This window comes from Hyaena hyaena, unplaced genomic scaffold (assembly GCF_003009895.1).
Source record: "Hyaena hyaena isolate Hyena2069 unplaced genomic scaffold, ASM300989v1 scaffold_545, whole genome shotgun sequence".
In the NCBI taxonomy this organism is placed as follows: Eukaryota; Metazoa; Chordata; class Mammalia; order Carnivora; family Hyaenidae; genus Hyaena; species Hyaena hyaena.
Window position 1 is genome coordinate 267,772 of NW_024081178.1, and position 12,923 is coordinate 280,694.

The 12,923-nt window shown below is 40.0% G+C and overlaps 1 protein-coding gene across 1 annotated transcript in view; it reads left to right on the forward strand.

The window, feature by feature from the left end:
* The window catches only part of CSMD1 (CUB and Sushi multiple domains 1), a 467,695-nt gene that overhangs the window by 263,499 nt on the left and 191,273 nt on the right, over window positions 1-12,923 (forward strand). The window contains exon 31 of the mRNA XM_039255776.1: window positions 12,588-12,706. Coding sequence (XP_039111707.1) covers window positions 12,588-12,706 — 119 coding nt within the window. The remainder of the gene's footprint in view (window positions 1-12,587; window positions 12,707-12,923) is intronic.

Sequence of the window (12,923 nt, forward strand, 5' to 3'; positions counted from 1 at the left end):
AAATTTTTTTTTATTAACATTGTGTATTAACATTTTTTTAATCTTGACGTATTTATGAGATGTTTTGTATTTTTACAGGAGCTCATGATGCATGGATTTGTTTACAGAATTATACTAAGACTCTGCTAGTTCTTGGAGATAAATGGTCACCCAGTGTAAGGAGCTCTTTCTGAGCAGTGAGAGGGATGTACACAAGGAGACCGAAATGGCCTGTGGTCCGAGATGCGGGTCAGGGACGTCTTAGGGACCCCATTCAGGCTGCCTCATGTCTCACTTTAGACCTGACATTCATGTCCCACACCTGCTGGTTTTTTTGTGGTAAAAAACACATAACATTAAACTGACAGTCCTAACTATTTGTAAGTGTGTGGTCCAGTAGCGTTAAATATTTTCACACTGTCGTGCAACGGATCTCTTGAACTTTTCCGTCTTGCAGATCTGTATACTAGTGAACAGTAACTCCTTCTTCCCTCCCTCTAGCCCATGGAAACCCCACTGTTTCTTTCTGTTTGTCTGATTTGGACTATTTTAGAGCTTGTAGAATCATACACTGGGTGTCCTTTTGTGGTCGGCATATTTCATTTAGCATAATGTTCTCAAGGTTCATCTGTATGTGAGCCTGGAGCAGCATTTCCCTTTTTTAAGGCCAAATGCTACTCCATTGTGCATATAGCACACTTTCTTCTGTCAGTGGACATTTCAATTACTTCCACCTTTTGGATATCGTGGATAATGCTATAACTGAGTGCGCAAATATTTTTTGAGTTTTTGCTTTGAATTCATTTGACCATATACCCAAAAGTGGGATTTCTGGATCAAAGATTCGTTTGCTGTCTTTCTCTAGTTCCCTGAGGTGCAAGGTCAGGTGGTTTGTTCGAGATCTTTATTCTTTCTTAGTGTAAGCATTTACCACTGTAAATTTCCCTCTTTGTACTACTTTTACCTCCTCCCGTAAATTTTTGGTGTGTGACGTTGTTGTTTTCATGTATCAAGATATTTTCTAAATTATTTTGTTATTTGGTCTGTGACCTATCGGTTGAGTTTAAGATTCAATGTTTAATTTATACAATGTTTTTTCTGTTTTCTCTCTGCTATTCATTTCTAGCTTCATTTTATTATGGATAGAGAAGGTACTTTATATGATTTCAATCTTCTTAAATCAGTTAAGATTTGTTTCGTGACCCAGGGCACCTGGCTGTCTCAGTTGATTGAATGTCTGACTTTGGCTCAGGTCATTGTCTCACCGTTCCTGGGTTCCAGCCCCGCATCAGGCTCTGTGCTGACAGCTCAGAGCCTGGGGCCTGTTTTGGATTCTCTGTCTCCCTCTCTCTCTGCACCTCCCTTGCTTGCACCCTTTCTCTCTCAAAAATAAAAATAAACCTCAAAGATAAAAATTTGTTTTGTGACCTAACACGTGGCCTATCTTGGAGAATGTTTCATGTGCGCTTGAAAAGCATTCTACTTTTTTTGGGGGGCGCCTGGGTGGCTTAGTCGGTTAAGCGTCCAACTTTCGCTTGGGTCACGATCTCGCGGTTCGTGGGTTCGAGCCCCGCATTGGGCTCTGTGCTGACTGCCAGCTCAGAGCCTGGAGCCTGTTTCAGTCTGTGACTCCCTCTCTCTCTGACCCTTCCCTCCTCATGCTGTGTCTTTCTCTCTCTCCTAGAAATAAATAAAAACATTTAAAAAAAAAGAAAAAAAAAAAAAAAGAAAAGCATTCTACTTTTTTTGTAGAATATTATGTAAATATCTGTTAGGTCCAATTGGTCTTTACTGCTGTTTGAGTCTTCTTCATTATTCATTATCTGCTTGGTGCTTTTGTCCGTAACTTAAAATGGGGTACTGATGGCTCTCAATATTTTTGTGTTGTGTCTATTTCTCCCTCCAATTCTATCAATGTTTGCTTCAGATATTTGGGAATCCTAAATAACTCTTCTACCTTCCTGGTGGATTGATCCTTTCCTCATTACATAATGTCCATCTTTGTCTCTTGTGACAGTTTCACCTTAAAGTCTGGTTTATCTTTGTAAGTGTGGCCACTCCTGATCTCTTTAGTTTCTTGTTTTCATGAAATATCTTTTCCATCCTTTTACTTTTAGTCTATGTGTGTCCTTAGATCTAAAGCGAGTGCTTTGTAGACAGCATACAATTGGATCTCATTGTAATAATATATTTTATGATAACTTTATCACATGTAAAATTCTGCTTTATATCTGTTCTTTTCCTCTTTATTGACGACACACATTACCCTTTTACATCGCATGTCCATTAGCATAAATTTATAATTACTTTGTATGCTTTTGTTTTTTAAATTTTATCCTAGATTTAAAAGTGATTAATGCACCTATATTACAGTACTTCAGGATTCTATATTTTTGCATATTTGCTTTTACCAGAGAGTCTTATAATCATATCGTTTTGTATTGCTGTCTGCTATCATTTCACTTCAATCTGAAAGACTCCCTTTTGCATTTCTGGGGGGCAGGTCTGGTGGTGATGAACTCCCTCAGTCTTTGTTTATCTGGAAATGTCTTAGTTTCTTCTTCATCTCTGATGGACATTTTGTCTGGATACAGTATACTTGGTTGTCAGTTTGGGGATTTTTGTTTGTTTCTTGTCTTCCAGCATTTTAAATATGCCATCTGACTCCATTTAACCTGCAAGGTTTCTGGTGAGAAATCCACTGACACTCTGATAGAAACTTCCTTGAACTTTACAGTTTCCTTTTCTCATGCTGTTTTCAATAGGAAAAAAGTGTTTGTTTTTTGTCTTTTTGTCTGTGATAATTTGATTATGAAATGTCTCAATGAAAGTTTCTTTAGATTTATCCTGGTTAGAGTTCCTTTAACCTGTTTAATTGGTATATCCATTTCTTTCCTCAGATTTGGACAGTTTTCAGTCATTAGTTCTTCAAATACTTTCTGACTTCATTTCTCTTGTTTTCTTCCTTCTGGGATTCCAGTAATATAATAGTGTTTTGATTGATGGTCTTATATAATTCCATTAAACTTTATTCATTTTTCTGCCTTTTATTCTCCTCTGACTTGATAAATTCAAATGACCTGTTGCTGTTTCTTTCTTGTGCTTGAATAAGTCTAATGTTGAGCCTCTCTAATGGATTTATGGATTTCTTAATCCAGTTATTGTATTCTTTAGTTCAAAATTTCTGTTTGGTCCTTCTTCATGGTTTTGTTGTTGATATTTTTATTTTGTTCATATATCCCTTTCTTGATTGAGTTGAGTGGTTTATCTATGTTCTCTTGTAATTTGTTGAGCAGTCTAATGACTGTTATTTTGAATTCTTTGCCTGGTAATTCGCATCTCTGTTTCTGTAGGGAGGGTTTTTAGAGATTTAATCTGACCCTTTGATTGGGCAATGTTTTCTTACTTCTTTATGCGGTTTTACCTTCTGTTGAGACTCTGGCTTTTTAAACATCAGCCACATCTCTCAGTCTGCAATCTAGTTTTGTGGAGGGTGGACTTTCACCTGTTGGCCCAATTAGAAGTTCTGGAGAATGTTCAAGCCTTTTCTGAGGATGTATCCTCTGTGGACTTGTGCACAAGTCTCCTGATAGGAGAGATTTGCTGGATGCTAATCAGGAGCTCCCCTTAGGTCTGTCTCCTGCTGTGGCCTTTTGGTAGTTGGGCGCCCCCTTCCTCCTGCCTTCAGTACTGCAAGTTCTTGTGTGAACCAGTCCACATTTACTGCCTTGGTTCTGAGGCGCCAACTTTGTATTTGTTCCTATCAACCCTTAGATCCAAGCAAAGAAGCAGTCCCTCGGGCAGCTCTCTAAAAGTCAGAACACTGGATACGTGCTCCACCGTTCTCTTTCCGTCCACAAGGAGAACTCGGAAGTTGGGACTTTTCTTCCAGTAGTGCCCACTGTGTCATGGAGAGGGTCTCTGGCCATGAATGTTCTCACCAACTTCAGTGCAGTTGGCTTTGTGCTTCTTTGGGGCTCAGGAACCTTTTAAGTGATTTCTGTATTTCCTCCGGGGCAAGTTGTCTGTATTGTTGGAGCTGGAATGAAGCCCTGCGGTTTCCTGCTTTGTCACCCTGCTGACATCACTCCTGGAATTGATGGGATTGGTGTCTTTTTTTAAAAAAATGTGAGTTAAATAGTTGAAGGAATAGCTAAATCAATTCACATTATTCAAAGAGGAAAAAATTTTTAAAAAATATATATCCCTTTATTACTATACTACCAATTTCTTCATCTGCTAACAAATAATATGTTTGGCCTGAATGTACATTGTTGTAGTTTTATTGTTTTCTTTTGTTTTTAAGGTAGGGTTGGAGTTGAGGTTCTGACACTGTGCTCATCAAATTTTAAGTAAAATCCAGCATGTTAACTTGTCTCATACCTTGTCCTACCCTGAGTATGGTTTATCTGCATAGACATCTGAGCATACAGATATTTTATTCTGTAAGAATGTTCATAATAGTCTGTACGTCTTCTCAAGTCAGTATACTAAATATCACAAATGTGTGTTTACAATGATCAGATATCTATATGAAAGTGTTTGGTATTAAACCTTAAGCATATTATAGAATACTATTGAACATGGATCACCAATAACTTTTTGTAAAGGGCCAGAGAAAATATATTCAGCCTGAGGCTAATGAAGGGACTTACTGCAGCAAGAAATAAACATGACCAGATTTGGCTCAAGGAATATTGCTGAATGTTATAAAACATCAAGCTAAAAGAAAAATATGAAAATTATGGGTATATTTTACTAAAAATACTTTTGTGAATAAAGTTCCTTGATTCAGTCAATTAATCTGATGATTTGGCCTGTTGATTAATAAGAATCTCAATTAAATCTGAATATTTTATATTTGCTTACTTCAATGAAAAGCAAAACCCTATGAATGTAAAAGCAGGCGTTGAGTATTCCTATGTATACATATAGTCACGAGTATTAAATAAATATATTTTATTTGATAAGTACTACCATTAGCCTGACATGTAAATTAAACAATCCAAGGTAGTTTAAGAAATTATTGCCATTGTTATCATTTTAAACCTATAATTGACCTTTTACTCAGAAACCCTGGAAACACCAATAAATGCCATTAGATTTATTTTTGTGTAATTGAGGTTAAGTTCCAGTGTTAGGTTTGACATTTAAAAATTTCAACTACACTTAACATTCTGAGTTTTATGAACTATATGTGTCTCTAGTAAGTTTCCAAGTGGAAACTCAGTTTCTTTAACTTGTAATAAATACCTCTGTGGTCAAGAGGGCAGGCACAGTCACAGCGTACGTGATCATTCTTGTCTTGTAAAAAGCACAGAAAATCGGCCACACGCCCCGTGCCAAGGATCTTCTACAAGACAGGGTGTTTCTGTCTTCACTGCAAGCGACAGGCATGTTCAACAATCAAGTGTCACGAGGGACAGTCTGGTCACTGTTACTTACTGGAGACATAGGTAGACTATGATCTATTTCCCAGTGTCCATTCTTGATTAACGGGAAATATGAGGACATGTTGTTTCGCAGCCCAGATATTTTTTAGCTGAGAGCTGTGACCCTTTTGCCACAGCGTGTTATCCTTGTACCCATTTATTAGTTCAGTAAATGTGTGTGCTTATTCCAGCCCGTACGCTAGATGCACGCTACGTGCGCGTAGTCTTAGTCAGGTCTGGCTGCCTTAACAAAGCAGCACAGACTGGGGGGCTTAAACGACAGACATTTATTTCTCACAGAGCCAGAAGGGCAGGAAGTGCAAAGTCAAGATGCCAGCAGGTTTGGTTCCTGGTGACACTCTGCTTCCTGGCTTGTGACCGGCCACCTTCTCAGTGTGTGCTCACGTGGCCTTTCCTGGACGCAGGTGTCCAGAGAGAGGCATCTCTTCCCCTTCTCATAGGCCGTTAATCTCCCCAGGAGAGGCTCACCTGCACGATTTCATCTAAACCTAATTATCTCTCAAGACCTCACTTCCAAACACCGTCACACTGGGGATTAGAGCTTCAACAAATGCATCTGGGAGGTGCAGGGGGAGACACACAAACATTCAGCGTAGAGCACGGATAAGAAGAGGGAGCCAGTCTGTGTCCCCCTGGAGTCTGCAGTTGATGAGGTTGATGCTCCAGGAACCATTTTAACCTAAGCATGAAAACAGAGGCTCTGCCGTGTGGCAGTGAGACTCAGGATTCCCCGGTATTGAGAAGGCTGAATGTGTAGCCCAGCTACACCATTTCCAGACCCTTCTCTCCATGAATGAGGATATTGGACACGATCAGTGCTTCTCAACCTGTTCACCAGACACCCCTGCCCTGTCTTATTCATGAGTGGTACACTCACAGAAATGGTCCTGTAATCAAACACATTTTGCAAATCCTTCAAATAAAGTTGAAGAGGGTTGGTCACCGCAGGACTTCTCTGTGCCTTTATATGCTAAAATGCTTTCAAACCTCCAGGAGAGATAAAATATTCTTTTTCCCCCAGATTTATGCTATGACTTCTCTTGACATTGGACATACAATCCCTTATGCTTTGAAGATTCCTTATGATCTACTCCCTGGGAAGAATGGAGAAAGTTTTTATTATGTGGACTTCACATCCCCACAGTTTACAGATAAGAGAAATATTTTTAGGGGCATCTGGGTGGCTCAGTCAGTTAAGTGTCTGACTTTGGCTCAGGTCATGATCTTGCAGTTTGTGAGTTCAATCCCTGTATTGGGCTCTGTGCTGACGGCTCAGGGCCTGGAGCCTGATTTGGATTCTGTGTCTCCCTCTGGCTCTCTGCCCCTCCCCTGCCTGCACTCTATCTCTCTCTCTTTCTCTCAAAAATGAATAAACATTAAAAACATTTTTTTATAAAAAATATATTTAGCATCCCATCCCTGCTAAACTTCTTAGACAATGATTTAAAAAGTAGTTTCTTTCCTTTACTTCAGATACATTTTTATTAATTAATGGGGTTTTCTCTATACCCACTCCATTGTCATAGAGATGTATTGACTCATAAAACAACATAATATTAAAGTGTAGGTGCTTAAGTTTATGTCTATGTGATCATAACATTTGACATTTATTTCATGTATTGTCTTCTCCCATGGCATCTCCCCAAGTGAAACTGTGATGTCTTTATTCACCTATTTTCCATCACTTTGTCTGACTTTTAATGCAAGTTTTGATGTATGGGTTATAGAGATTATCGGTAACACTTCTGTTTTAGGGTGTACCATACCCACGTGCATGTAAAGAAAGATTTTTATCTACCAGTTTTGTGTAAGGGGATGGTTATTTATTAATTTAGTTACCAAAAGAATGTGCTCAAGAACTTTCTTCTTTTGAAAATTAAGGAGTATCTTACAGAACCCTCTAGTGCTTATGACAGCCCTACCTGCGTATTGAATAACGCTCATGTATTTGCATATGTTCTTTGACCTCTTTGACCTTGTCGCTAATCCAACCCTAGTCATCTCTCCACTCAGATCTGCTTTCCTCTCTGTGGTTCTTATCTCCATTGTTGTTTTGAGCAGTGCCGCTAGCACCACAAAATTCCTTCTTTAATTTGTGGACTTTAAGAATCCTCTATTATGCCAGTCAAAATGAGGACAATGCTAAGTTAACAAAAAATTCTCAAAGTTACGTCAACTATAGCTACACAGGCTCACTTTTCCTGTTCCACACCTTTGACCAAAAGTACATGTTTAGCATGGATTTCAAAATTATTTTCATTTTCAAATTTTAAGCAAATCATTCTCTGAATTTTATCCAATGAATTTAGAATAATGGCTACAATACCTTCTGGAGACCTGATGAGGCTACCTGCTGTTTTCTGGTTCATGACTTCCACATTTGATGGTTCACTGGCAAGGGAAACCATTCAGCTGTAGATTTCATCAAGTTAGGACCCTTGTCTTTTTAACAACTTTGTTTTATATTCTTTGCTTCAAAGGCTAGACACATGGAGAAATAAAGACTGTTTGGGCTATCTTCTAAATCTAATCCCCACTTTATAAGTCAACACGTTTCGAAATGTCCAAATTTTCACAGGTGAAATGATCCCGGTGTGTATCTGTGTATAATACGGCATAAACGTCGCACTGCATAAAATCCTTCTCCCTGTGTTGTTGCCTCTTTATAGCAGCAGGTCTGAATCGTTAGAACACTCGACAGTTACCTTCTCATTAACTTCACATTTAATCAGGGTACCTAATGATTCGATCAGGTTGCTTCTGAACCAACTTATAAAGAAATCTAGCTGTATAGCCTTTGCTGTATTATCATTTATGGCATAAAATGTAAATATGCCGTGCTTTGAAAGAACTAGAAGTGTTTTCTATAAAACTTTTGCTTACGGTGGGACAATATACTCGACCAGATGTCTCTCCTTCTGAAAAATTAATTTTGAATTTTCCTGCCAGATGGTTTTGTGTCACAACATCATTTTCGAGAAGTTTTAGAGCAATTCCTTTATTTGTATATGTCTTCGTACATGTCTCATTTTGTATCTAAATCAATACCTTTTAGTTGACTGGTTTTATGATTCTATGTGTCACATAAGTGATACTGCCACCCGTGATTTAACATTAAAAGTCAGTTTTGCTCCAACAAGATTCTTCTAAACCTCTTCTCTTTGTTGGCATTTTAAAGAATGATGTATACATGTGTGGACTTAAACTGACCTTCTTGCCAGCCCAAATTTACTACCCTGCCTATTTCTTCTAGTACCTTCTTTATTTCATGTTAGCATAACGATTAAATGCAAATAGTCTACCCTTTCCATACCAAAGATTGTTCGGTACACCTCCTGCACCCTAAGGTCGGAAAGCCATTGTTCTGTCTTGTCAGTTAGGACTTGTCGCCTTTGGCTGTTACCAGTATTCCAGGCGCTGGCTCGCCTCCTGTCCGTTCCCTGTCTGGGGTCGTCATCACAGGGTTGCTGCATCTCCTCAGGGTTTTATCCGATCCTGTAAGTCACAGGGGACAGTGCCGCTCTGCTGCACTCGGACACTTCTGTCTGGGGCTGCCCTTCAACCCCAGCTGGGTCTGGATCTGGATCTGCCACACCTTGAACTCTCCCTTCTGCTAGGCTGCTGGTTTTCCAAACCCAAACGTGAAACACCCCCCGCCCCCCCTTAACATGAACCCACTGTGTTCACTGCGACTTGACTGACTCTCAGTGTGGCTGGCATTGCATCGTTAGGAGAGAAACATGATGTATGGAAAATACTCGGGCTCTGGTCCAGGGTAGGTCAGTAAATATTTGTGGGTGATCATATCCATCACTTACTTACTTATCTCTGTATAAATATATGTAGATGATATTACAAGGAATGTTCCTAGAGCTACCAACTATCTTCGTGTTGTTAGCTTCTAAAATACACTGCGTACCTATTGACACAGAGAGATAAGACAAGGAAGATGTTTCCCCTACAGGGTGGGGGCGCCTGGGGGGCTCAGTCGGTTAAGCATCCGACTTGAGCTCAGGTCATGATCTCACAGTTCTTGTGTTCGATCCCCGCATTGGACTCTGTGTTGACAGCTCAGAGCTTGGATCCTGCTTCTGTGTCTCCCTTTCTCTCTGCCTCTCTTTCAAAAATAAACAAACATTAAAAATTCACATATCAGGGTCTGCATATAACTGCTTCCTGAGTCTTATATCGAACACTAAAATGAGTTTTGAATGTTTTTTTAATTTATTCAGAAAACGTATTATAATTCCTGTAGGTACAGATAAGTGCAAGTTATTTTTTAAGAAAATGAATTGTATTTACACATTGAATTTAAGGAAGGAGGAAATGAAAATAAATTAACATAGGGGCGCCTGGGTGGCTTAGTCGGTTAAGCATCCGACTTTCGCTTAGGTCATGATCTCACGGTTCGTGGGTTCGAGCCCCGCGTCGGGCTCTGTGCTGACTGCCAGCTCAGAGCCTGGAGCCTGTTTCAGTCTGTGAATCCCTCTCTCTCTGACCCTCCCCTGCTCACGCTGTCTCTCTCTCTCTCCTAGAAATAAATAAAACGTTAAAAAAATTTTTTAAAAAAAAGAAAAGAAATTAACATATAATAAATACATATAAATCAACTTGTAATAAATAAATATAGTGAATAGGTAAAATCCCATTATACCTTGTAGGTAAAGGGTTGGTATTTCATAACTGGAATTTAATTTTGAATTGTTTGTTGCATTTTTTATTTCAAAATATGATTTTGGTTTATTTTGAACATTTTTGGGTTATTGATATTCCCTGGTCTATCCCATGCCTGGTGTGCACCTGAAGTATACTACAATGATAATGTCATGCCGCCATAAATTAGTTCTTTGGAATTTCAAATTGTAATTAAATTTATTCCAAAAGTATTTTAAGTATTTCCTTTTCAGGGTCAAATTTAGAAAAATAGTGACATATGGTAGGAAGCCAAGCTGTGGTAGGAAAAATGGTGACATTTAGATGTAGTTACAATGTATATTCTGAAGTTAAGAGAGAGGTAAATTAGACTTGTACCAATAAAGCAAGATAAAGGCCTAACTGATTGTATTTTTCTGTATGTAGCAATTTTATCATATCTAAAAAGCCCCAATTGTCTTGAAATATTGTACTAGGAATTTTTTAAAAATGCCACTTAAGGCATATGGTGTTTCACACTTTTTAATATATAGCCATATGGGGAGATATCAGTTTCAACTTAGGAAAACTTTATGATACACTTCATACCTGCTCATCCCAGATAAAATCAGTGTGTTACACTGTTAGGTACTGCTGGTGTCCATCCCGATGCAAATTCTACAGCATGGTGTTCTCGAATGATCACACTGGTGAAAGATGAAAGATGAAGATATGTTCTCTCTGAACATATCTGTTCAGAGAACCTGTATGAATATATGTAGTGAACAGAGAACCTGTTCACTGAATCTCAGGTTTGGGGGGAAAGTGAGGCAAGCTAGGTGCTTCTCAAACTGACATGTACGAGACCTTAAGGGCGATGTTAACGTGACTGTTCTGATTCGGCACTTGTGAGCCAGGGCCAACACTGTGTGCCATCCTCAGGCTCTCATAATACGCTTTGTTAGCAAGAAAGTGGAGGAACCTGATGCACGCCAGTTGACCATTCAGTTACCAACATCGAGAGCTGGGTTTATTTACATCCGTGCACTTGACCTGTTACTCTGCCTTGACTTTGCACTTTCCTTACTGTCACATACAAGGTGGCAGGGTCATTAGCCATGGGGGAGGATTCGGGCAATGCAATGGGTCTAGTCTTCATCAGTGTGCGCGGCTCTTCTTCCTGCTTACCAAGTGAGCGCCATTCAGTGACAGCAGCTCCTGCTTTCCGCAGCATGGCGAGCTTGCTGCAGCCCATCCTGGGTTCCTGAATCATTTTATCCTTGACCTCGTGGTTTTTAAGTGAAGCCCAATGGGACAGCAGAATGTGTGTGTGTGGTCAGAGGTGGTGTCCCAGCCACATGCATGTGGCCCCGGGTGTGAGGCCAGTTGCATGCAGCCCCATCTTGTATGGGGACCCACAGTCAGGCAGTGGCTGCCCCACATAAACCTGTTCTTCCATTTCTCACTGGTTTTTGCCTCTGGATGGACTAACGGGCTTCCCCTTCCTTATCTGGCCATAGTCCTCGGCGTTCGCCAACCCAAGCAGTTCATTCCTGGCGGTGTTAAGAATAAGAACTGAAGCGTATGCCCAAGGTCACATGACGACTTTTAAGTCAGGCCCCTCTCACTGACGCCATTCCCATCCATCTCCCTGGAGAACCCCTCAGTCTGTGTAACCTGGGGTGAGAGAAGATGCACCGCATTGGTGAGGAGGGTCGTTTGCCATCACCAAGTCCTTAGCACCAGTCCATGTCCAATGTGTCATTTATTCTACAAAATTCCATAGCTGCTGCTTTTGTTTTTTTGTTCTATGGTGTTTATACGGACAGGTATCAGTGTTAAATACTTAGAGTTAGTCTTTCTTTGCTTTAGGCTGAAAGCCAATATTATATGACACATTAAAGAAATTGTTAGTGCCCTAACCGAAGGCGATTTTGTTGAGAAAACTGCCTGAGCACAGCCTTAGGATCTGTAGATAGTGGTCCTGTGTATCTGAGAACGCACAGTTCAGGAGGATTTTGTTGTCATCTGTAAATGAGAGAGAGAGACTATAAAATACTTGAATATTTGTTCTCATAATATGTTTTTCTAGAAGGATAGAATTCCCAGATTCACACCTAAAATATTTCATAAAGATTGCCAACTATGCTTGAAAAACACAAAGCAGGTGGCCATTGTCGTGGATTTTGCATATAATAAGGAACATAATTTTATAGGACCTTCTAAAATGTGTGTGTGTTGGAATTAGAGTGTATAGTAGTGAACACGGAAGTAGCAGATTTTATTATTTAAGGAAAAGCTTGATTCGCTGCATGATGTAAACAAAATGTATTAATACGCAAGAATTAGCTAATAACTGATGTAAAGTTATGTGAAGTCTTGGTAGTATAACAAGAGGAAGAGTTAAGGTCTTCGTTCTTTTCTTTGGGAGGAGAGCCGTGGAAAACCCTATGTTATGAGTCAAATAGCAACAACATCATTGATCTTGCATACCTCCTAAGCGCGTGTCTTTCCTTTCCACAGCCGTGGGTCTCGCTGCTTGCCAAGAACCAGCACTTCCCAGCAACGGCATCAAAACAGGAGACCGCTACATGGTGAATGACGTCCTCTCCTTCCAGTGCGAGCCTGGGTACACCTTGCAGGTACTTTCCTTTGGAGATTTGGGAATACAGAGGGCTAACCGCAGCAATCCGTGGCCAGCTCAGCCAAGGCAGCCAGAGCCTAGGAGTTGTACCCAGAGGGCGAATTCACTTTCCCTCACCGTAGCCACAGGAAGCCAAGCGTGCTGGTAATCTTAGTCAGCATGTGGAAGTAGCTCTACCTGAGAAAGCCCTCTTTCAAAGCCAAGCATCTTATTTT